This window comes from Ixodes scapularis, unplaced genomic scaffold, assembly GCF_016920785.2.
Source record: "Ixodes scapularis isolate PalLabHiFi unplaced genomic scaffold, ASM1692078v2 PGA_scaffold12__126_contigs__length_90152505, whole genome shotgun sequence".
Lineage (NCBI taxonomy): Eukaryota > Metazoa > Arthropoda > Arachnida > Ixodida > Ixodidae > Ixodes > Ixodes scapularis.
This window is the reverse complement of record NW_024609838.1, coordinates 42,938,424-42,965,165: the sequence shown is the minus strand read 5'-3', so window position 1 is coordinate 42,965,165 and position 26,742 is coordinate 42,938,424. Positions and strand designations below refer to the sequence as shown.

The 26,742-nt window shown below is 45.0% G+C and overlaps 1 protein-coding gene and 1 pseudogene across 4 annotated transcripts in view; one reads left to right on the top strand and one right to left on the bottom strand.

Moving 5' to 3' along the window:
- LOC8026095 (cAMP-dependent protein kinase catalytic subunit 1) overlaps positions 1-26,742 on the bottom strand; it is a 431,775-nt gene that overhangs the window by 20,694 nt on the left and 384,339 nt on the right. For all 4 annotated transcript variants that reach the window (XM_042289546.1, XM_042289547.1, XM_040223215.3 and 1 more), the window contains 5 exons: positions 23,608-23,669; positions 19,135-19,263; positions 13,711-13,809; positions 7,873-7,955; positions 3,849-3,975 (listed from right to left, as the gene is read on the bottom strand). In XM_042289546.1, coding sequence (XP_042145480.1) covers positions 3,849-3,975; positions 7,873-7,955; positions 13,711-13,809; positions 19,135-19,263; positions 23,608-23,669 — 500 coding nt within the window. The remainder of the gene's footprint in view (positions 1-3,848; positions 3,976-7,872; positions 7,956-13,710; positions 13,810-19,134; positions 19,264-23,607; positions 23,670-26,742) is intronic.
- On the top strand, positions 11,122-11,681 carry LOC121835376 (annotated as a pseudogene).

The window sequence follows — 26,742 nt, the reverse complement described above, 5'->3', positions numbered from 1 at the left end:
TTCGGTTTCGATTTCTGCTTGCATTTAAAATTAGATTGAACAATATATATCCCAATTTTGGCAAAGAAAATGATGTAGTGTCTTTTACTAGTGTTTTTGTATGCGAAATCACTCATAACCCCGAAATCTTTGGATTTGGGCGGAGTTTCCCCCTAAGGCCCGTTCACACACTTGCAATTAAGTCGAATCGACTGACATAAGACTGGCTTTTAAGCCTCTTGAGACGTCTTAGGACCGGATGCGCTGCTGCGGAGAAGGTCCTAAACCGTCACAAGAGGCTTAAAAATCGTTCTTGTCTCGGCCACTCTTACTCAGTTGCAAGTGTGTGAACAACCTTTAGTTCTTTAGTGCCTGGGATGGCTGGGGCTCTTAGTTCAGGTGGTGCCTTGGACAGAGTTTTGTATGAAAACAAATTACGTCACACCACTGTCTCTTTGTGACGCTGAGTGTGCTTCTCTTCATTACCATCCAGGTACGAAGCCTTTGCGTTGAATTCTCTGGGTCACCATGAGAGGAGAAGTGTGCTTTCCTACCTTTCCCCTCCTCCTCAATCCACCCTCTTTCTATACGACCTGTTTTTGCTCCTTTCTTACCCTTAAGACACCATTCTGGTGCAACTGGCTTCATTATGAGGCATTATTGGAGGGCGTTGGGTTTGTACAAACAAATTTCATTAAAATAACTAATATATACATAACATTTTTCATTGAATACTACTGGAATATTAAAAAATACACTTTTCGTTAAACACAACTAGAATATAAGAACACAACATTTTCTACATCTTTGAGGAAACCTACTTCACTCACCAAAATTTCTCAAGAATAAAACAATGCAAAAAACATCAGTGTGACATTAGTAGGGTTGGAACTTGCTTGGGTGGTCCACTTTCCAGAATATATATAAAACAATGAGCTCGTAGAAATGAGTCCCTATTTATTAACAGTCTATGCTGCTATAAATATTGCCTAGAACCTCTTAGCCAAAGTGTTTTATCTTTGTCCACACAGCTAACTCCCAAGAGACTATTTCTGAATCATCAGCACCTTCAGTGAGTGGAACACAAAATTTTGGGAGCCGTAAGTGCTTGCAGACTCAAGGACGCACTCAAGGTCGCTTAGAAAGAGCCTAAATTGAACCCCTTTCAAGAGGCCATACTTGAGCCATGAGAACAAATACAGGGTGTTCCTTTCTCTTAATCTCTTAGAGGTGCCCTGTCCATTTTGGCTTTTTGTATTTTAACTACCAAACAAGCCGTAATCTCTGCTATAAACGGTGCACGTCCCACGCAATTAAAACTTGCTATATGCAAAGGCGTCGCGACTTCGAACAACAGCAAACAGACAGGGACGAGCTATCGTCTCTGCTCCTGTTTTTGTTCCCTCATCTATAGGCTTTTGCAAAACAGGTAGTGACTGTCCTGACCAACCTAATATTGAAGAGAATGATCACTCATTTGTTAGTGATACATAACTAGAAATTTTGAACGAGTTGGGAACTCGGGAGGCTCCTTTTGCTTCTACCTGCAATAGCGCCGAGACTTGTGATCCCAGTGCTCAGCACGACCTCTAAGTAGTCGGCACGCTACATGTCAGTGACACAGTAACAAACAGTAAACAAGTTATGAAAAAGATTGCAACATGGGTCTCTAGAAGAAAGTTTTTACTGTACTTTGAGATTTTATGCTATAAAAACAAGTTAATTTTTAGCCTTAAACTTTAAAAAATTGATATCTCTTGTCAAAGCAATTTTCTTGTTTCTTAGTGCTATCTCACGAAGACACTATAAAATTTACTTTTCTCTACAAAATGCATAAGCAATGTCCAATTTTCAATTTCACTTCAAAGGTATGGTCCTAGGAAAGTAAGATTGTCGCTGTTGCTACATAAACTGCTCTATATTTTCTTGCTGGTAAACACCCAGTTTAAAAAAAAGCAAGATGCCAAAAATGAGGGAAACGAAAAATGGGGTATAAACACCTCCATCCACCCGTCCCTTTTCCCGGGTTTTTCTTTGAGACAAATAAAAGGGGTGATGCAACAGTTCTTGTACTTTGCGCAAATACCACTTAGAACGGATCCTTGACGTTAATGGCCTATGAAACATGCGTTTGTTTTTCACCCCACGCAATAGAAGCCCCAGAAAAAAATTAAAGAAAAAAGTGAAAGCCGCTTACAACTCCCTGTAACGCCGAATTAGAGCGCAGCTCTTGAGGAGGAGGAGTGAAGGGCACTGGGGGGGGCGTTAAACTAACCAGGGGGGGTCACGTGACCTTGGGGGTCGCGTGACCCCCAATGCCGATGATGTCATCACTGACGTCACTGATGACGTCATCAGTGACGATGACGATGCGGGTGCCGATGACGTCATTAGTGACGTCACTGATGACTTCACCAGTGATGATAATGATGACGATGCGAATGTCGGTGACGTCATCAGTGACGTCGCTGATGACGTCATCAGTGATGACGATGCGGATGTCAGTAACGTAATCAGTGATGATGACGATGACGATGCGGATACCGGTGACGTCATCAGTGATGATGACGATGACGATGCGGATGCCGGTAACGTCATCACTGATGATGACGATGTGGATGCCGGTGACGACATCAGTGACGTCACTGATGACGTCATCAGTGATGATGACGATGACGATGCGGATGTCGGTAACGTCATCAGTGATGATGACGATGACGATGCGGATGCCGGTGACGTCATCAGTGATGATGACGATGACGATGTGGATGCCGGTGACGTCATCAGTGATGATGACGATGACGATGTGGATGCCGGTGACGTCATCATTGATGATGACGTCATCAGTGATGATGACGATGTGGATGCCGGTGACGTCATCAGTGACGATGACGTAATCGGGGGGTCACGCGACATCGGCGGGGGGTCACGTGACCTCGGGGGGTCACGTGACCTCGGGGGGTCACGTGACCTCGAGGAGGGGGTCACGTGACCTCAGGGGAGTCACGTGACATCGGGGGGGTCACGTGACCCCGGTGCATCATGGGAAATGTCCCATAATGCACCGCGCGAGCCCCCCACCGGGGTCACGTGACCTCGGGGGGTCACGTGATCCCCCACGAGGTCACGTGACCCCGGTGGGGGGCTCGCGCGGTGCATTGTGATCCCCCACGAGGTCACGTGACCCCGGTGGGGGGCTCGCGCGGTGCATTATGGGACATTTCCCATGATGCACCGCGCGGTTACGCCGACGGCGACGGCGACGGCGACGGCGACGCCGCTCAAGCCGGAAACGGGCCCCTAAGAGCTGCGCTCTAAAACAAGCAGTGTTCACCCCCTCAACTCGCACGAGCGACCACATGATCTGGAGCTGATTATATGCCGCCAATGTTGATTATAGCCACGCGCTGGGGTTGGCAAAGCACAGGACACGCGCTGAGTTCCAGACATCGGTATGGTTCGGCTATTGTCGTCGTTGCAGCGATTGGACACGGGCCACTACCCGAATGCTTCTCGAGCTGGTAATTATCACGAGCCCAAATCCAGTGCGAGTGCCCACGCAACGCTCGGGTCCAATCTATGAACCACATTCAAATATCGTCATTGGGGTGTACTGCGATCCCCACGTTACGCCATCAAATTTCGCAAAGGAGAGATTGAATGAAAATGATCGCTTTTGTCCTTGAAATTACACCGCAACAAAAGGAGTTTCTTGGCCAATGGCATTGCGTGCGAGTATCCTTGAGTCCCACTAGTGCCAGTAAGCTTGTGTAAAGTGAAAAACATTCCAATTGAAAATCGTTGCACCGCTCCTTTAAGCAATCGACCGGCCACCCAGCTCAAGCGGGAAAGGATGCAGCATCGCTCACCTTGATGTAGCCCGTGTGGTCAATCAGAAGATTCTCGGGCTTCAAGTCTCGGTAGATGAGGTCTAAAGAGTGCAGATACTGGAAGGCCAGCACAATCTGAGCGCCGTAAAACCGCGCGTGCGGCTCACTGGACCCAGCGGCGATGCCGAGAAGATAAGGAGAAACGGCAAGGACGGTACATTAGAGAGGACCACCCCCCTCGTCGTCAGCGAGACGCCCCTTCACAACTATGCTGCCCAGAGCGTCTCTCCTACTGGCATGTTTTCTGCCTCTTGATTTAGTCACTCTTGTTGTCCCACCAGCGAAGCCACAACCGTGTTCTGCTACGAATCGCCACAGTCCCGGTACAGTCATGTCTCGTTGATAGGGACACCTCAGTTCCCCCAAAAATTGTTTGTACTAATGAGACGAAAATTAATGCACTTACCCAGTTCATCCCTGAAAAGGGTAGAGACAGCTGTAAAAGCATAGGATTGCTTTTACAGCAGTTTATATTGCGGGTTATTCACATTAATGAAGTCCATATTAACGAGACATCCCTGTAGTGGCACAATGGCGAAGCTGGATACAGCAAACACCTGTTCTGGTATAGCTAGCCCTGCAGTCAGCCAGTCTACAAAGACACCAGCGGTTGGTTACAAACTGGAACAACGCAGCTACGACTGTGACTGCTCATCCGCTTCGTCGGTGCTTCTACAACCTGCTTGCAGGATCGCGACTAGCCCGTAACGGTACCGAGTAGCGCCGATCGCTGATTTCGTCACCCTTTTTGAAGACAGTCCGAGGCACGGGCAACGAAGGACAATAAACGAGTATGTCGCAAACTCGGCTGGTGCACCGTATTGTACCTGCACCTCCAAAATCCCCGACAATCAAAAGTTTTGTACAAAGTTTCCCAACTGTCGAAATTCCCTGGCCATAATTCGGTGGGATGTGGCTGAAAACTGTCGGGGTTCCGGAAAGGATTCGAGCCCCCAATGACTGCAGCAAACGACGTGGTTTACGGTGCAAGTAAGTTGGCAACCTCTCAAGGAATTGGATAGACTTGCCCAGAGCCTTTGTCACTATGAATACTGGGGCCCTAATCTACAGGGCGGGACTAAGCGGATGCACTGCCGCCTGCCACGATTGGCCGGCTCCGCACCGCTGACCAATCGCAGCGGGCGACAATGTTCCGGTCCCTTGGTCCCGCCGTGAAGATTTGGGCACCACGTCTCTTGGCTAGATTGTCAAAAAAGGTCCCTGACGAAGTCAAAGTTTCTTTGCAACCTTTGCTCTGCATTTAATCAGCTCTGCTGCATTTCAATTGTTTTTGCCGGCGTCTCAAGTTGGCAGACACCCTAGGAAGCTAACCCTGCCTAGAAAAGAGGTACAGGAAATGAAAATGCACCATTACCACCGTTTCCCTGCAATGCAGTAACACCGGGAAGCGAAAAAATATTGCAAATGGGCACGCCCTCGCATCATGCTCACAGGACAGCGAATCGGCTTAACTTACGCAGTTAAATATCACGACCACCTAGGGCTTCTGGCTTTTTTTTGCAACAGATCAGGAACAAACAAAAACAAAAAGAACTACACGCTTATCCTCACGGAAGTACTTGGTCATATTATGTAATTAAAAATAGTACTACTACACCTCTCAAACATAATATGAAGGTACCATAGTTTCTGCTTGAAATTAGTTTATTCGTGGAGCTTCAATAACTGTTTTTGCATTAAACAAACCTGGTATGCATACAGATTTTAGCTTGAACAATGCCCATAGACTTCATACAAAGAAAAAAAGAGGTTTCTGCTTCAACTATGTAATCTGCATAAAAAAAAGTTCCCAAACAAAGTTATCACGTCAAATAGACCTTAGTTGCAGTTTGGGGTAGTTTTTATCGAGGAATTTTTCTGCTCGCGGCGATTTCGTGGCAGTAAAATTGGTGCAGACTTACGAGGCCACATCTCTGCAAAGTAAACGCAAAAGGCCAGAAGCCCTAGTTACTGAGCTGTCGTGGTGCAAGCATTTGGAACTAGGATAGCGCTGTCCCCTTAATGTGTGCAGGAAGTTACGTCCTGTAGGGGCCAGCGTCACCACTTCACTGCTACAAAACATTCCATGCTTAACACGTTCCAAAAAAAAAAGGCTGAGGTTAATATTACTTCCCACCTCAAAAGTGTGCTTTGCTCTTCTGTAAACTGTGGCCACCAGCAAAGCGAGCGAAGTCTTTTCATGACCTACTTTGCAGCTTAGTATTTGGCTGCCAAGTGTTATAAACTGTGTGTTATAAAAGTGCAGTCAAATTAAATGTGGGTCCACCTTAAAAGTTTTCTATTTTTACACAAAGCTGTGACACGGCACAAAGCGATAAGAACACAAAGGTGTCAAATTGGGCACAGTCGTTTATTTGAGGGGGTGTAGAAAACTTTTGTGATATCTTAAAGAAAGTATTAAGAGATTTTGCTCAAGTTTTCAACAAAAATGCTTGAGGAAAACTGTAATATAGCTTTGCTGCAAACAATGCAGCTAAGGACACGGAAAAGGCATAGGATGCCTAGGAACCCAGGGGTTCCGAGAGTTCTCAACTTTAAATATATTTCAGAGGATCTGAGCCACCAATTGATGCACGACTATGAGGCAAACACTCCCTATTATGTGCATTATTGTTTATAAGGTCCACAGGCTTCTGCATTGCTTTACTGCATCTATGCTGAGACAGAAAGGGGTTGTTCGCCCATCAATCAAGAGAGATATGGTATCCTCAAGAGGGAAAATCTTGGAAACCCTTGCCACTGAATGGTATGCTCTGGATCTGTAAACTTTTCAACTTGTGCAATGCAAGAGCCGTCGTCACAAAACACACGAATCTCTGCCTTTAACTCTAGAGCTCCATCCAGGACATGCTCTGAAAGAATAACATCCCTAATACAGATATTGCAAGCTGCAAATTTAGCAATAGTTCTTGATTCCGTTTTACAAGCCCTCTCTCTGCCTCTCAATTGTTGCATAACCGAAGCTTGTTTACTTCCGACTATGGCTATGTCTTGAACACCAAGGTGGCTAGGCTTCACTGGCTGGTGACCCGATCTCGTTTGGCGAATATTCAGCCGAGCAGACAAACATCTCGTTGGTAACCTCAATGATGCCTTGGTGCTGCCAACCATCAACAAACATAGTTTTCAACAGGTGGTATGGCTAAAGCATGAGCAGGTTGCTAATGAGGGAGTTCTACCAGCAAAAACAGTCAGCTGAATGACTGCCTAAATTTTAGATGTCATATAATGAAACTAGTTGTGAGCAGATGGCCATGGAAAAAAAGTTGCAGGCGGGGAGCCATATTACCATAATTCCCACGTTCCATTGCTACAACAATAGCAGGATCATTATCTGACACAGCCGAGGTTAAAGCGAAAATTAATGGCAGCATTCCTTTCTTTTCCCTTTTTGGCTACTCTCAAACCTGTACCTCAACAAGCCAGATTATGTGGATTATGTTGGCAAGGGATAATGTTTTTTTGTGTGTGGATCTTGACAAGTTGAAGAAGAAGAGTGAACCTCGTAAAATGCCCTTTTTGTGAAAACAAGCGTATGTAAACAAAAACTGCTAGCTGTACCCACATTTTCAGAACGTGAGGCGATTATTTTGAGCAAAATTTCCAGGCATCGCATGTACCGTGTTTGCAGAACGTGAGGCTACAATATTTTGAGCTAAATTTGTAGAAATTCTTTATAACTGTTGAATCAGGTGATGGCAACTTCTGGAACTGTGGAATTTGGTCCCAACTGCTAGTAGCACCATCGGGAGGTTAACGATGCCAAGTCAACTTCTGTGGCAAGAAAAACATGCTTATGTTTTCTCCCAAACACTCGGCATTAGGCAGGCTATACCCGAAGGCATTGAGTGGCCATGCCCTGAACACAGCTCTCGAGCAACCCTAGCAAAGTGACGCCATGAGTTCCAAACCTCTGTGACGCCATTTGCAGAATGCAACCTGCCCCGTAAGCGCGTAACGAGGGGCACTTCAAAATACTCACCTAAACCTGCCGCTTTTTCGTAGATGCGAGAACATCTCTCCTCCGAGTACATACTCGAGTACCATGTAGAGGTTTGAGTTGTCCTGCGCGAGAAAGAGCCATGCCAGAACACGAAACAGTCAACCAGAACAACTCAAAGCTAAAGCCGCAGTCACACTGCTAAAGCATCAATGACCGTCCTCTCACATCAGTCGTACAAAGACCATCTGCGGACGTGTGCAAAGCATACACATGTAAGGTTGAGGCGTGCCTGTAGATAATTCCATCATTGTGTCTGCAGCGAACATGGTGTCTTTTGCACAGGCAGCGTGAGTATGGCTTAATTGTACGGCCTAACACCAGGCAGATAATGCAAAACCTGCTGTGGATGGCAGTCATGCGAGCATGCACAGTGAGTAGTGGCTGCACGCAACCTACAGATTGACTACCATCATCATCGGCATCGGTTGTCGTATTTTAAAGGTGGCACCAGCAAAGAAGCATGTGTCGATAACATGAGCTCTGGTTGTCCTGGTGGAGATGACACAAAGTACACTGTGATGCGCGAAAATTTAGAAAAGTCGCAAACCTCGTCTAATTGTTCAAGCTCTTGCCATTTTTGTTGCTCCAAATAGGAATGTGGCCCCACGACCGCGGTTGCCACTGTCATCATTCTCTATGGTGGGCACGCGGCATTGACGAAGGCATCGACAACAATGTCGCCGACATCATCAATGATGGTCCACCTCCAGTTTCTATTCAGGGTGCCTCTCTCGCAATTCAGTTATTGACATTTTTCATGTATGTAAAGGCACCGCGGCCAACATGCACATAAAAACTGCATGCGGTGCACACGAGACCACCAACTCCCCACATCCACACATGAAGCACGGATCTCGATTTCTTACAACTTTCATTTGTGCATTTGTTTGAAATGTATTATAAAAAGAAAATGTTAATTTCGAAAGCTGATAATATAGGACGTGATACACTAATACCCCTGTCAAACGGGCACCTAAAAGCACCTTTACGCCAAAGGACCTTTAATGTAAATGCCATTTAAGCAGTGCCACGCGGCAAATCAAATTTTAGTGTAAAGGTCCTTTTCGTGAACCTGAGTTCCCACAACTCCTTTAAGACTGCTAAAGGCGTACTCTCGTCAGCAGCGGTCTACACTAGGGAAGCGAACTGAAATTAAAGATTGCACTGATATCTAAAAGCAATGTTTTTAAATGTTTATAATTAAAAAAGAGTGTGCTTCACGTATATTCTGTACTGACCTCGCTCGACTAATAGTTTTCTGTACTCACGGCTTCAGCTATCTAGAGGGCCTTGTCGTCCCGCTGCTCGCCTGCTCGCATCGTTTGCTTCAGCACTTCGGTTTTCCTCCTCTCGATTTTCCTTACAACCATATTTATCTAGCTTTTATTTCTCTCCTTTATATTTTATCATTTTTAATAGTGTATTGCTAACTCTACTGTGTATATTTAATATTTTTTGTACATACCGTAAAATACAGAGGAAGCACCCATAGCCGCACAAGCGCCCACTATTAACATTTTCAAAATTCGAAAATTTGGGCAAGTACACCATCAAGTGCCCATATTCTCAAAAGCGCTGGCGTTCCCGGCAGCCGCCGCGGCAGGCACCCTGCCGAAGGTTGCCACGGTGGACCCGGCCCGGAGGCCAATTCCCGTAGAATTGGGTTACCGAGGTCACTCCGAGGCACTTTGTCCTTCACGTTACTGCAGCATTGTGTGGTCCGTACAATCCGAGGGTAGCAACGACAGGACCGATAGGAGTGTAGATAACAGCCAGTTCGTCCCAGCATTTTGTAAAATACGTCTTGATAAATGCTTCGTGCTTCCCGATTGCAGTTGGTCACTCAGTTGGCAAGCAACCAGCACAGGGTGCACTGTGTAGGAGTGCACCCTGTGTAGGAGTGCACGAGAGGTGCGGCAATGTCAGCCGCACCTCTCGTCATTTCAACATCGACAGGAAGCGAATCCGTAAGTGGGACTCTAAGTATGAAACCCTGAAGCAACTTAACTACGGCAAGCAGAAGATGAGGAGGAAATTCACGAATGGGGTGCTTGTCTTCAGTGAGGAGGTGGATGACGCACTGTTTGAATACTTTCAAAGGGAGCGAGATGCCGGCCGGGCCATCAGCAACCGGCTCCTGGCAGAGTCTAAATCTTGGCAACTTCAAAGCGTCAACACAGTATATTAAGCAATGGAAGCAGCGATTTGTGGTGACTATGTGTACGGCGACCACAGCAGCCAGAAGGCCCCTGCTGACTGCGGCAAAGCTGTCACTGCATTCCGCTCTGCAATTGCTACTTTGCGAGCACGGCACGACTACACACCATTCAACATCTGAAATATGGACCAGACCATGGTCAGAATGAACAACACAGCGACCCACACCAATAATGTTGCTGGTGAAAACAGCATCCAAATCGCCAACACCAGCTGCGCCCGTCGAGGCTTCACCGTCGCAATGGCAGCTTGCGCGTCGGGGGCAAAACTTCCAGCATTTGTCGTACTCAAGGAACCCACAGGGAGGATCCCTGTCCGTGCGTTCATGGCGCTCCGCATACCAAGTAAGTTTGGCGCATTTCCTAACAAGTTCTGCTTTGTTTCGTTGACTGTGATGCGGTTCCTTCGAAAGACGAAAGCATGGCAAGAGCAACGAGTTTGTAAAGTTTGACACCAATGATATTTGAGATTCGCGATCGCCGTAACCGCGTTCTGCTTCGCTTTGTTATGACTAAGACGCATTTGACGCACTTCCCGACAAAAGACGAAAGCATGCCGAGTCACGAGATACGAAAGTTTGTAAACGTCGAATCGTGGCCGCCAAGCGCAGACGCAGAACTGCGGCACCATAGCAGAACCGGCAGAACTGCAATGACAAAATAACCTACCCACCTTCAGAAACTTAAAAGCCCGACTGTGCTTCTACCAGACTAACTGAGGGTAACTGCACTAACACTATGACGTAATGCGTGAGGCGTGGGCCCGACAGATGAATATGCCCTTGGCGCCCTGAGCAGGCAGGTTGTGTTCGATGTGCTCGATTGGATCTGAGTTCTCCGGCTTACCGCAACTTAAAACTGTTATCATGGGTCTGACTAGTAACTTCTAAAACACGACCAACCGAAGTAGTAGCAGTAGGCAGTAGTAGCTGCACGTTGTTTGACCCTGTCGGTTGCTTAACTGAACATTTGTCCTGTTTCCGTTTTTGCAGCGAATGTACGCTTGACGTCGTCTAAAAATGGTTGGATGACAACTGACAAATGTCTGGAATGGCTCATGTTTGGAGTCTCGACATCGACGACATTCGCGACTTGTTAAAGATCGACCAAGCGCCGATATACAAGACGAAGGCGGTCATGGACACTGCAGAAGCCTCCGCTACGGACATCGTGCACATTCCAGGAGGCTGCACTGGAATTCTACAGCCTGTGGACGTGTATTGGAACAAGTCGTCAAAGGACTTGCTTCGTACGTCATGGGTGGAGTTCATGCGGAAGGGAGACAAGACACCAAAAAAGAACCTCTGGAAGCATTCGAGGCAGGACGTCCTCAACTTTGTGTCAAAGGCCTGGGCAGCTGTGCCCAAAGACATGATCGCCCGATCTTTCAAGGGATGCGGCATCAGTGGCGCGCTGGACGGTAGCGAGGATGGCTACCTGCACAACGGACTTGCAGACATCGGAGCACCAGCGGCCTGCTCCAATCCCGAAGGTGTCAGCGATGAGTGCGTAGACCTTGTCTTTTGCAAAGATTCCAAAGAGTCATTTGACGGATTTAGTGATAACGAGTGAATACTGACGTCTACCAATCACCTGTACAACGGAAATAAAAGAGCCAGGCTGGATGCTTTCTCTGTTCCCATGGCTCTATGATGCTCTTCATCGGCCGCCATCTTGATTTTTGCGCATGGACGTAATAAGTGCCCATAGTTGGTTTTATGCGTATTTCGATAAAATGGAGGTGGGCGCTTCTTCGGTATTTTACGGTATATAATTCTGTATCTCACTCTTGCGTCGTGCAATATATCGAACAACGGAGGAGCGTCCACGACTAGGAAGGAAACGCCGCGCTTTAATTGAAGCGTTGAGGCGACCTGGGCACCGATACGACTTTGGGAGGATCGGCTGGAGGACCTCTGATGCGTGCGATGAAAATCGAGCGCAAGCATGACGCCGAACCGAACAGGGCAAAAGCGTAGCAGAAGCACAGAAAGGAACGGGAGCACTGAGCAAAGTTAGGACTGAGTGAGCAAGAGATGCTCAGGGTTGCCGCTAATTGCCAAAAAACCACTATGCTTGGGCTTAAAATAGATTTCGTTGTAATCACTCAACTGAACTCGTCATTTTGTTTTTTGTTTTTTTATATTTTGTTTGCTTAAGAAAAACTTTAAAAAATTTTTTATATCGCCAAAATAGTATTATTTTTCTGGCGTGAATGTGATTTATGCGTTTGAACGAGTTACAAGAATTCAATCACTGTAAACATCGCCTAAATGACATTTACTTGCACTGTCTGGCACGGCAGAACTTAAAGGTCATTTGAAAATCCTAAAGGCCTTTGGTGTAAAGGTCCTTTTAGGTGCCCGTCTGACAGAGGTATAACAGTTGTCGTGCGACTTGCTCCATCTGACAGTATTACAGGGGCATTATTTAGGGCGCTTTTAAAGGCCAGTCCAGGTACCACAATGTTTGGGTACAACGATTGAATTTCCCAAGTTTCTCATTATCATTACAATTAGAGTTTCATGTTTTTGGGGTTCATTTGTCTTCAAATACGGGAAAGTGCTTTTTCTCTCGGTTAATTTTTTTTTTTTTTTTTTTTTTTTTCACAGATGCGGCGTGAGTGAAACCGGAGTACTGGGAAAACCTTCCCTTAACAATAACAAAGGAGATGAGATAAGGTGTGCTGTTCTCAAACAAAGAAGCAGCTGTGCAAACAGTTCTGGGTCAACACACAATAAAGATGTAGATAAAGATTTCCTTCCAGCTTCGGTTTTTCTCATTCATACTTTTTCCTATTCATATGGGGTTCTTCAAGATTTTCTTTTTCAAGGTTTTTCTCATTTATGTGAGGTACTTCTGTTCTTCCCCGATTTTGATAAAACCAGCTCCGGGTTCACTTTTCAGGGTTTATTGACATATGCCAAAAACAATGACCTTTAGTTATAATTTATTTGCACCACAGTATCATGTACTAGATTTTCCAGTTCATAAGTTACACCGCCCATGAACAATCCTTTTCACAAAGAAGTTGGTATATACAAAGCACCTTCGTTCGAGTTGCACTTCTTAACACGGTCAGCACGGCAAAAATGAACTTGATAAGCCCGGATATGTGTACTGCGATTACTATGTATGTGCAAACAGCAGCCAATTTCAATATTCACACCAACGAATCGAAGAAAAAACATGAATTTCTTCGATTCATGTTTTATTCACGACTTATACACTAGAAGATATGGTAATCCCAATCCCAATACACCTAGGGTTATGTGTTTCCATAGTTAATTGAAAGTAAAAAGTTCTCTTCGAGCCTAAACCTGTCCCAAGTCTGAAAATCGTCTCGTAGTTCTTCAAGATCTCGGTACATCGAACGTAAACATGCAGGTTGTTAAATTCGACGGGCAGCACATGCAATTGAGCATCTTAAAGCCTGAGGCCTGTTTGCACAGGCATCACGGCGGCGGGATAATGCAAAGTCAGTGCCAAACCAGTGCTGACTCGGCACCGAGTTAGCAACTTTGTGTGCGTAAGCAAGAGAAGGAAGGGTCACATTAATTTACACAAAACGAAGCATGCATCAAAGGACACCCAGACTCACCTTGAAGTGGTACGCTAGCCTGACCAGGAAGGGGAAGTCAACGGCTTGCAATATCCGCTTCTCGTTTAACGTGTGTTCTACTTGTTTTAGCTTTACTACCTGCAGAAACAACGGAGGCATGCAATACGGGACAATTAGACGACAAATCAGGGCTGAAACAAAAGAGGATGACGAGCACAAAAAACAAAATTATAAGTCCCCTGCTATTGGTGTAGCAGTGTCGCAGCAGCGAGACCAACCCGAGCATACCAGTACATTCTCAGGTCGCAATGTGTTCAAACGGAAAACATATGCCACTCTTTGTTTGACAACAATTTGTCTATAAGTCGCTCGTAGAACTGCTCGAGGAAGACACTATTGTTGGGCAAGTGCTGTGCAGCAGGCTCTGTGAATGCAGCCTCATGTGGGACTGATGATGATGTAATGATTAAGATTTTAACCCCTTATCAGTTTTGAATATTTTTTTTTTATTTCTAATTATTCAACGCTTCATTGTTGTCTTTAAGATCAAATTTGTTGCCTTCAATATCATATTTCTAGCCACAGACAAAATAGGAGCGACATTTTTAAAAAATACACAGCTGCCATCCGTTGCCATAGTTGCAAACTAAGTTATGAGCGAGCCTAGATCGTCCCAAATGCTTGAGTGCAAGAATCGGAGAAAGAAGACGAGCTATACTCGGTCCTGAACGGTTTGGGGATGGCTTCACATCGACGAGCTAGGCTCGTGCAAAACGGTTAAGGGGTTAATGGCACAGCAACAACATATGCCATTATGTACCAATTCCAACTTATTTAGAAGGCACTAAGAAAAGCGGTTTGGGATAGTAGGACAAATATTACAACTCATGTAAATTGCCAGTCCCTTTCAAGAATCTGTGACCGACAGTCCTACGTTTGGAACAAGGTAACTAAAACTTCCGTAATGTTAAGAACATAATCTCTGAAAAAAAGTCATATTACGCCCACGTAGACAAACAACTATGCCGAACAAGTTTAGCACGAATGACTGAAGACAAAATGCCTCGGTTTCACGCAACGCTCAAAGTATCTTGCATATTTGCGTGATATAACGTGTGAAACGAGATCTGGTGAAAGGTGTCCACTGATATAGTTCAGAGATGTTTTTCCTATACTCCATTTCAGCATAACCTGCCAATGACAAACACCATGGCCCCGTGAGCCAATCAAAATGTCAAAGCTAAGCATGTGACATCGCACCACCAGTGCATACTCCCGTGGAGCGCTGTCACGTGCCTCGCTTTGGCGATCCAGCTGGCTCAAGGGGGTAGCAGCTCTCGCCCTTTACCAAGTTATGCTGGAACAAAATATACTGCGTCCCACAACCAAATACATAAAAACAAAAATAAATGACTGTAAAATTGTTAACAAATGTGGACACTACCCCGATACTTGTACAAAGATAAATTTCCGATCTGCACTAGAGTGCAGGTTGGCACACTGTAGACTGTACGCGAGAGTGCACTAGGATATTGCTTGCACAAGCTCGACAGTGTAGCTTCAAAAAATGCCTATAGTCGGTGAAAGGCCAAGAATGCAGTGGAAGTTCCCGACACACGCTCGTCACTTTCCACCGGGCCTTGGCTGCGCGACGACGAAGCCTTATTGAAAAGCAGAAACCTCCTGGTGAAGGCAGAGCATGTTCCACATTTTTAACATGTTACCGACTACAGTGTGTGCAAGCGTGTGTACAAAGAGCACGCTTCTTGAGGCATCACACTTGTGCCGCTGTCTTCCACAACAACGCACAGAAAGTCTGAAATGAGGTACAGATTTGGCGTGTTTATGCTGCTCGGTAGTGCTGTTGTGACAACTACACCCGCTTGTGTTTGTGTATTCGAAATGTGCGAAACAAACCTAGGAAACAAAACTACAAATACGGTAAATACGATGCACCCCCTACAAAGATGTTTTCAGAACGAGATACAGTTGTACTAGAGCCAATAAATGAGCTAATCTTGATAGCAACAGCATTTCAGCCATCTTGGTGCTAAAAAAATCATTGTTGCCACTTATACGAAGCTTCATCTGAAATCACAGTAAATGCTTTACCGTCCTCCAAAAATGATGTAATGCCTCCGACAAAACAAAATGACATCGCCTCAACCTCCCGACAAGGCACCTAAAGCTCACGAAGTAGCGCTTTGTAACAATATCTATCACTAATTGCACCCGCTCAGCAGAAGAAAACAAAATGGCGATGCCTACAAAACAATCGGGCAATGGAGCGTTAACCATGTTGAAATTAACCTGAGACTGGGGTAGAGAAGAAACATGAAAATGTAGAAGGGACAAAAAATAGACAGGACGATGTCGTCCTGTCTATTATCTATCCCTTCTACGTTTTGATGTTTCATCTCTACCCCAGTCTCAGGTTAATTTCAACATGGTTAATATTCACCAGCTCGCCTGCGCCCTTACGATTTTTTCTATAGAGCGTCTTAGCCATAAATTAAGCGTAGTCTATTTGGGGGCTCTAGCTTGCACAATAGTGGGCAGCAGTAACAGAAAGACCCTGAAATATTCTGTATTATCAGCATCTTCATGTATGACCGGCATCGGTGTCACTGGCCCGTAGAAAGGCAGTGCCTTCTCTGGAGGGGTGGGGTGAGGTGGGGTGGGGTGGGGGAGGGGGGCGTGGCTTGCAGAGCTTTATCAACAGAGTGGCAATGCAGCACGGGGAGCAGCAGTCCGTGCTTAGATCGGGAAATGATCGCTTCAGCCGCCAGCGTGCCGTGAACCCCCGGCAGTTCCAACGAGGCTCGGTGCAAGCTCGAGCGCGGGGTTAATATAATCCATTCCCCCCCGAGTGGAGCAAACTGAAGCAAGGGGTTACCCCACATGGCGCGGTCCGTTTGGAAGCCTAGTTTGCCAACCGTTTCAATAAGCTAGGCTTCCAAACAAACTGCACTACATGCAGTCACGCCTTGCTTCGCTTTGCTGCACTCGGGGAAAATAGATTATAATTTCGGGCTCAAGCTTGCACCAAGCTTCGTTGGAATCGTCAAGGGTTCGGCAGGCGATGGCGATCTGCTCTCGGTGTTGAGCCCTGCACCCACGCTGCACCGTCACTCCGTTGCCAGAGGTCCCCGAGCCTTGTCTCGGGAGACAGCTCTGCCTTGTTTCGAGCCAGCGACATCAACACTTTTTGAAAAGTCTGAGTTAGGAGCAGACTTCTATAGCTTTTTGGCTCGTGAAATCAGTGATCGCACTCAACTTGGGCGGAAGTAAATGTAAACCGCATTTATTTTGGAAGAATACGCGCAGCGATTACTTCGCGGCATGCGGCGTGCCTCTCTGCCGCCTATTGCCCGTCCAAAGTGTTGCGACGTCATCGTCAGCAGCATCCCCAACCAGCTTAGTGGCGGGCAACAGTCATCTGACCCCGCCGACCACGCCACTTTTGCTAGTTTTTCTCTCCGCTCACCCACGCTCAGTGCATCGCAACGGGCGGTGCCACGTCAAACTTTTAATTTGCGATTACTACGCTAATAAGATACCTACTAATAAGATGGAAGGAAATCTTAAGACACTTAAGTTTCAAGATATCTACATTAAAACTTCAAATCTTTTTTTTTTTTACCAATTTAAAGGGATTTTTGAAAAGAAAGAGAATGTGTATTTTAAACAGTTTGGTTGGGCCACGCCTGTCAAAAAATAAAATTTTATGCGAAAAAAATAATTTTTTAGTGCAAAATTGATGGCGAGAGATTTATTTTAAATTCTGCGCACAAAGTCCATGACGTCACAGAGAGGTCATTCACTCTTTTCTCCTCAACATGAAGGCAAAGCCGATCCACCTAGAGAAAATAAATGGAAAGGGGGTGACTACCAACTAAATTGCATCTCACGCCGTCAATATTGCTCTAAAAAAATTTTTTTTTCCGCGTGAAATTAATTTTTGTTTAGCGCGTCCCAATTAGATTGTTTAAAAAGAAAGTTTTTTTTCTTTCAAGGGGTTCTTTAAGGACTTTTTTAGCTTTTATTAAAGAAACACAGGGTGTTGCTAGTCTGCGCATCTTATTGTCGAACTACAATCAATGACACTGCGGCGTTAGCCGATAAGAATACCAAGGAACGAATCATGAACCTAAAACATAAGTCAAGCCCTCCACTTGTTAAGCTGGCACTGACTCAAGTCACTAGACATACTACTCGGTTGCTCGGTTGCAAAAGTGTGAACGGCGCTTAAAGCGGGGGTGCAACGATTCCTGGACTTTGGTCAAAAATTTCTGGAAGTTGCCCTCTGACACTTCTGAAGTAAAGAACAGAAAACCGACTTCGCCTGCATGTCCAAGTAGTTGCAAAAAAAAAAAGATGAATATTGGCATTTCGGGCACCCCTCAACTCACTCCCAGCCTTCAGGGTCACACCTGGTCCCTCCCTCCTAGTGACGTCATTCGGAGCGCCGTGTAGGTTCCCGTGTGCTATCTCAGAGGACGCTTCCTCTCCCTCTCTCTGCTGACATTAGCGGGCGTTATGGTGCAGCTTAGAGCCGAGAGAGGTCACGTAATCTTTTCGCCGTAGTTCCTTCGGCTGCCACTTGGGGCTGCAGGTGGGGGAAGAAGCTCGACTTTTGCTTTGCGATTATGCAGCGGAATCGCAACATTTTTAATGGAGGAGGTGTTTTCTCTCTCCTCCGGGACAAAATAAACAACGTAAAAATGACGAGATGCAAATTCTTTTAATCATAAAATCGTTGCACCGCCCCTTTAAAGCGAGAGAAAGAATAATTTTTGTTATCCATTATACCAACGGTGTAATTCATTGAATCAACCTGTACATTCAAGCTGCCGATAGACCCTTTCCGAAATTCAGTGCCATCTGGCGTTTCAGATAGCAACCTAGCATCTGGCACTCTAATAGCAGCAACGGAAATGTACTATTTCATGGGGCACCGCCACTTTCATACATCAATGGCACATGAGGATGTATTCTTTACTATACAGTTCTTTTCTAACACTGTCACTTTCTCGTGTCAACAGCACATGAAAATGTATTCTTAACCATACTCTTCTTTTTCAATTTTTTCGCAGTTTCTGTGGCGACAAAAGGCCCTTATGGAGCACTGACTCGAATAAAATCCTCGATAAAATTTTTTACATCAAGGAGCTTTAGAGCTAATTGTGCGGCAAAAGATTAACTGGATGTGAGTAGGAAATCAACGCTGATACTGCGCTTGTATTAAATTTTAGACTCATATTGCTCTAACATCTTGAATACATAGACCTCGTTTAATTCACCTAAACATGTCTTCAACTTCTTCCTTGGTGAGTCACCAGGTGGCAGCCATTGGTATGGCACAGATGCCACACACCGATGATGACAGCGATGAAACTGTTGAGACTTAATTTGGGAACGGAACTATTTCCTGCATACAAAAGAGAATGAAGGAAAACCCACCTTTTGTTTATCTAATATTTTCATGGCATAATAGTCCTTCTTTTCTTTGTGCTGGACCAGCATGACCCTGCCGAAGGAGCCAGTACCTAGTGTCTTGACCCGGTCGAAATCGTCCAGGGTGGCTGTGTTCTGCGAAGAGCACATTAAAGAATGCCTTGAGCATTGCACGTCAGATGCTTTCAATTATTTCCTCGAGCAAATTAAAAAAAGAAAAAGGAAAACACCTTACAGTGCTACTATGTAGCTTCAGTTTCAAACAAGAATAGTAAATGTAACTGAAGGGCCATAATTTTTTTTTCAATAAATGAGAGGCAGCTTCCAGGATGTGATTTACTGCGTCCAAATATTAAAATTTGCCCTTGAAAGGACATTTCCCAAGTTTAAGTCATTGTAGTTACCTATTCTGCTATTTATTGGTCATGTCCTATGCTGCTAAGGAACACACGCTTTGTTAGCTTGTTGGCACCGTGGCTCTTGTAAGCTAAGAAGGATGTCTGCTTTTTCAAAATCCTATAAAATTGTCATAATACATACAAAAGATAAATACATGCTATATCTAGTTCTCCATGTAAGTGCCGCACAGATTTAATTACTTTTTATGACGTGGCGGAACAAGCTTTTGGACGCCTTCCTCAACTGAGGTTACTGCCTAGGTTTCTTGGTCATTACACTATGCGTTCAACAAGAACGTCAGTTGCCACAGACATTCTCCCCTGAGCCATCATCATGGACATTTGCCCGTCTCAGCCGAAACCCTGTTTCTTCGTATACGTTTTCTGCCCGTAGAGACTGACGGCCTCATTAAACAGATAAAGCCGCGGTCATGCCGCTGATGCATCGTATAAAAGACAGTCTGCAAACACTGGCAGAGGCGTGCCTGCTCTTTGTACGACGACCCCATCGCATTGGTCGTACAAAACCAGTATGCAGTTCGCAGATAGTTCGGTTGTCGTGTCTGCAGCAAACACTGTGTCGTTTGTATAATGAATAAGCGGTGGCTTAATGGAGCAAGTGAGAATCCACGTGGCGTCTTCTGAAAAGGGCATCAAAAAGCTTGTGCCACATCACAATAAGTTTGCAAACCCGTGTAGTGATTACACGGAGAAACAGCTGCAGTATGTACCTATCTTTTGAGTAAAATAAAACATTTAGTATTGCACATCTTGTTTTTTACACGAATCATCGAGGGTTGAAGAAAAAAAAAACAGCCTTTGTATACAACTAACATTAGCCACGCTTCTAGATTCCCGTAAAACCTTTTGTCGAAAGTTTTTCCTTGCAATAACGCCTTTGTGTGGCTTGAACACATGAGGTAAATTTAAGAAGATACCTCGAGTTCCACGAGTGCCCGTGGACAGATGCCCACTCAAAGAGAAAGCTTGAGGCAAAAGAAATTCCTTTTGTCTTATGCATTCCCTTGTGCCATTGTTTGTTTTTGAATGCAGAGATAACGCTGCCAAATGTGTAACTCGACTTATTTTTAAAGCTCCACAACAGTGTTTCAAAGTTGGCAAGCAGACACCGGAACGACGCACAGGGGTATTCAGACACTAGAACAGCAGACGCAAAAATAGCACCAGGAGGGGGTAGGGGTGGCGGCAAGGAAATAAACTGCTATAGCAAACGAACTGCAGACAGTCGCACACAATCTAAAAATCTTCCATATTATCAACACACATAATGTGCCCCTCCAAAGAGTTGTTTTTCTTTGCAAAAAAGAACTATGTATTGCCAAATGCTCATTCTCTGTCCAAATGTAGCACTGGTGGTGTGAATTAGATGCCTAAGTTTCAGAGCTAACCGTTATCTTAATCCAGAAGTTATAAGCGATTTTCTGAAAGTTTCAATGGGAAAATAGGGCCCATATTTGCCCGTTTTTGTTAACTGGCACCATAGAACTCCATGTATTGGAGAGCTCTGTCGGCCATTATTTTCTCATTGAAAATTGCAGAAAATCATTTAGGGCTGCTTCAGATGGGCCAATTTTCGCAGCCATTTCCGTCTTGCTGAAGAGTTGTACCCTAGCTATCACTAGGTCCTAACACTGCAACAGAAATTTCTGGGATCGAGTCAGGGGTGAATTTAGGGGGAGGGCGACCGACCCTCCTCTTCAGTTCCCCAAGGTCAACTTTTTTAAAATAAAACCAATGATATACATAGTGTTCAAAGTTTTCGGTTTAAACCGATAAAAGTATGCCGAATCCATTTTCGGAAATTCGGTTTTAACCGAAAAAGGTCAGTTTTTAGGTTCGGCATTTTCAATTCCGATAAAAGTTCATTGAATCCATTATCTACACTTCAGTTTTAACCGGAAAAGGTCACATTGACCTTCCAGTCGTACCGCAGAGCCGTGGCGAAAAAGTGGAACGACAATGTCTATCGAAACGTGTCCGAATGTATGGGATACACGGGTGCTATCACGACGTTTTGGTGTAATGTTCGCATCATCGATCAGAACGTGAAATCCGAAAGGCCCCATGACTTCGCCATGTACGAGCGTGTTTTGAAACTCGTAAGGAAGACTGATTCGATGCAAGCTCTGCATGTTGTGTTGTGCTTCAAAACGTTGCACCGTGCCTCTTTTGGCGGTCACAATTGGTTGATTGGCCGATTTTGGCTCAGGCAGCGCTTCATCTCCTCAGCCTGCCAGTGTCCAGTGTTAGCGTTGAGAGGGCATTCTCAAAGCCAGGGTCATATTAACAGGAAAGACAGAGTGCGGATCAAGGAGGGGAACCTGGGAAAGTACATGTGTGTGTACTATAATAAGAGCACATAATCCTGATGTACAGAAGGTGAAGTTGGATGTTTTTTTGGGCATAGGCTTCATATCTGACTTGTTTGTACTGCTGTGTTTTTTTCTTACTTATTTCGTTTACAGTTGCACAGATTTCCCAAATAAAGTGTCCCTTTCTTTTTCAATGTATCTGTGCCTGTGTATCTTAGAGTGATCACAAATATCAGAGCTACAAGGATCATTTGAACCGGTGTCCGTAGGTGTTAATTTTATATTTACCGAAAAAAGCCGATAAACCTTTGTGGGCATAAATATACGCCAAAAAAAGAAAAAAAAAACGAAAAATGAATTTAAAAATAAACACCGAAAAAAGTATGCCGAATTTTGAAAAAAAAATAGAAACCGAAAACGCGGAACCTTAGATATACACCAGCCAAAAGTTAAGTTTTTGGTGACATAGCAAATATTGGGTCAACAAAATGATCTGGGCAACGTTTTGGCCATACCACATACATCAGCACACTCCCCCCCCCCCCCCCCCCCCCGCGCCAGCCTACCGCCCCTCCCAGTCCTGACCCATAAATCCGCCCGTGGATCGAGTTCAGCTCAAAACAGACAAGCAACTCGGACACGATATCAAGGTCGCAACATTTTCATTTGACACCCCTGTGTTGGTGAGGATGATAACTAAAAGACTGGGTTCTGGTTTGAAATGGATTGTTTTTGGGAACAAATTGTTTCAGCAAAATGAATTAGTATTCTCAAAACCATTTAAAGATATAAAAACATGTTTATAGCGTGCCACTCCGTCTAAATAGTAAAATTATTTAAAATTTAATTATGGCAATGGCAAATCATGGCAATTTGGTTGCCACGTGTGAACACGGATGGCCCGTGTTGCTGGTGCTACACCGTCAAGATGCTGGGAGAAACTGCCCAATCTGAAGCAGGCCTCATAACTTTTTAATAAGATAACGGTTAGTTCTGAAGCTTTGGAAAGTGGTTCAAACTCCGATACTCCGTTCACACTTAAGCTGAGACAAGGAGCTCCGCTCCACCTTCAGGGTGAGTTTTCTGCCCTTACTAACTCAAGTGTGAAAGCACAGGCACACTTGCGCGTGCCTGAGCTTTCACACTTTACACTGCGGAAGCCAGCGAGCTCGCGCTGAAGGCAGAGCTTCTAGTGTCAGCTTAATGGTGAAAATTCAGGTGAAAAAAACAAAACACATACAATGCAAACTTTGTAAAAAAAAAAAAAAAAACAGACAATAAGACGAAATCAACTCTGTTAGCATAACTTCCAAATTTCTTCTGGAAAGCTGGGCGTTTGAGGAACTCCAAGAGCCCTTAATGTACTGTAATTCAGCATCGTTTTGGTAAAGACAAAATGCATGGCAGTTAATTTGGTGGGTCCTCTCTGCAAACAAGCAAAGGCTTTGAATACTACAGATTACATCTTCAACAGACATGCCAAAGAAGAAGAGACAGGAGGGGAAGCCAGAGAAGTTAACTTGGAGTATTTTTCCTGGTTGGCTAAAAGACGTAAAAGTTACAGATTTCAAATGTTATTAGCACAGTGCCATTCACCAATACAAAGGTGCTAATGGACCTAGCACATGGCTCCAATATTTTATTTATATGCATCTTAAATGCCACTAGACCAATGCATAGCTCTTGTGGGACATGACAAACATTCCAACAGCCAAACGAGGAAAACTGCTGATGCAGACAAGACTCACCGTAGCAGGCGAATTCCATTTCTGTTCAAACACCCTCTTGGCGTCTTCCAGGAACCTCTCAACTGCAATTGAAGAAACAGCAAAAGAAGAAATGGTTAGCGGTGCGATTATGCAGACACCCAGCAACCATGCACATCCGGAATGCTCACTGCGCATTGCGTTTCCGACCCCAAACATTGCGTCGGGGCCGCAGACAACGTTGCGGCAATGTCAAAGCAGCGCAAGCGACGTTGGATGAGATGCCAAGCCATGACACCTCAGAACACAATGGTAGCGTAACGGTGCAGCGTTGTGGCAGTGAGTCGTTCCTTTGCATGCTGACCAGCCCATTGCAAGGGCTGACACGGCACAAGCAAGCGTACGAGGGTCGTTGGACAAATAGCACGACCCAAGGCATGACTGCCTCGAGCGGAAAACTCTTTCGGTAAGTGTATATAAACAAATCGAACTGCAGTCACAGCTGCAGCGCATAGAGCTGCTAAGCTACATTCATTTTTTAACCAGTCACAACCAAAAACGTAACCATAGAAAAAGCCGGATTAGTGCCGCGAGACCTCAAAGGGTAACAAAGCTCCAAGAGTTTTGTGGATACATTTCAGCGAACTGCAAAATGCGATGCCAGGCCCTTGCCACACAATTTCCAGAAACTTCAAAGAAGCACGTCTGAGAATGTTTCGTAAACAGCAAACCAAACAATGCAGATCATGAAATGGCAAATCAGCAAGTTTGGAAAGTCCTACGGGATGGTAAGTAAACAACTGTTGCTAAGTGAATAAACCATTGTTGTTATTCGCGGTATCAGAAGCCACTGGCCGTGGTTGCCGCATAAATAACTAATTCTGTTTACTCCAGAAAAGGAGGCCGGGCATGTCGGCCAAATAATTCCCGCCCCAAATGCTCGTGAATTGTTGATGACTCCAGCACCTCTCGCGTGTGCAGCCCAACAAACTTAGTTGCGCCGATAAAGAACTCGACAATTAGGTGGGCCACAAACAACGCTTCCTCATCCACCGCTCCAGTGTGTGAGACTCGGGCACGCAAAAGTCAACGAGCGAGATAACCAACTGCCCAGCAAGGTTAGCTTAAACACTTATTCTTTTTTCAGCATATGATACATATGGCATGTGTGCAAGAAAAGGTCATTAACTTGGATGGCACAAGCGAAAATCACGCAAAGCATACGACCGTTTAGAGCAAGGGTCTCAATACGAGGCCCGCGGGGCCGCACGCAAGCCGCGACTAGCTGGGATGCGACCTGCATGTAACTGCCTATGAGCCCTAGTTCCCATGTCTCGAGCACTAGAAATGGCATGCGCCATGGTGATCCCATCTTGCCAATTCATTTTCGCTTGAAAAGTAGCTCTGCTCTTTTAATGTATCCACATAATTTTTTACTTATCTGTGTTCATTTGCCCTTTGTTTCGCTTTATTTTTTGCTTCCCAGCTTTTTGTAATGTACAACTATTCCGGTACTAGACTGCAAGCGCGAGCTCTTCGTTGAAGTATGCATCTCAGCTGCGCGAACTCTTGATGAGCAGGAACAACTTGCAAAGATAAAGCTACAAGTTTGGGGTTCTTGCCTTAAAAAAATACCTATCAGCATTAAAAGACAAGTATTTGTTCAGGTAGTTGTAATAAAAATTGTCGGGAAAGCAAGAATTGTCAAATTAACTGACTGCCTTTTTAGAGACATTTTGAGCTTGTTTAATTCCTGAGTGAATTGAGCAATGGGAACGACAGTGCTCTCTTGTATTAAAAATGCCAGGACGTTGGCCGGGCAGTGTCATTTTAATTCTTGTTATCACTTCAGGTCAGGGCCAAAAGTAGTCATATAAACAAATCAAATCTAAAGATGTCACTGGCAAAACTGAGTTTACAAAAAGCATAGAGCATGAGGTCTCTTCTCTTTTAAAGCTTCTGAACCCCCTCCCCCGTCTTAAGCTGGTCCTCAATCCTTCCGGTGTGGGCTATTAGGCCCCCATGCTCAAATGAGTTTGAGATCACTGGCTTAGAGGATTTATCAAGAGCTGAAGTTTCACGAAATATGTTGAGAATATCTAAAATAAATGTTAAGAAACCTCGCATCACAAGTCAAACATCTCATCCCAACTTAATTTTTCAATGAGGTTAGCATTCAGTGTTGCCCTCCCCCCCTGGCTTTGGCAAAAGATATGCCAGGGTGGTACGTCAATATAAAAGAAGTACAAGCTATCGATTACATTTTCGTCATGAACAGTTTTAAAACTCGGACATCAAGCAATCATACTGCACCCCTTTTTACTGCAATGGATGTTTTGGCGAATATGTGCTGCCACCTAGAAAAGCGACTGGGTTTGAGACTAAGTGGCTAGCAAACAATGCGCGTGCAAGGCCTCTCCCACCCGTTCCACACCCAAAACGTCAGCCACATCCTGTTCGCCTGTTGATCCGCTGTGATCTAGATCGGCTCCCTCAAACTTGCCTTTGTCCCCATCGTGGGTTATCTGTGATCTAGATCGGCTCCCTCAAACTTGCCTTTGTCCCCATCGTGGGTTATCTTCTGCCCCGAAGTCGACACAAAGAAACCATCTTCCCTCTCTGCTCGGCCAGAAGGAAGAGAGAGGGTACTAGAACCATTTGCTCTCGAACCAATGTTCCTACAAAAGGTCCATGGGATCTTAGTCTTTTAGACTCCCCACCCCCAACCCTTTCCCTTTTGCCATCTATAATCAGCATTAAGGGTTATTATCCATTAGTATGTTTAATTCTCTCCCAGTATCGCTACCCCTGGTATATGTTAAAAAAAAGACGAGGTCAGGTCTTTCAATCACACTTGTCCAGAAATGGTGCTGAGAAGTTGCCACATTTTCTCTAAATTTAGCAATGCTGCGACAAACTTCCCTAGAGGTTCCCCATCAATTCCAGGCTTTCCCTGTTTGCCCCTGTTAGAAGGGATCCTTTCACTCTTCAAGGAACACTGGGTGATTGCACTTAGAAACACTGCATTGAAACAAACAAAACAACCCACTGTCGATGCACGCTGTGAACATGCCAACATTTCAGTGCAATAGCAGCCATGTGAGGTGCACGTAAGCACACACACAGCCGGCTTGTATGCAAAATTGAAAGCAAGGGGGAAGCTCGGAGGAAGAGAGA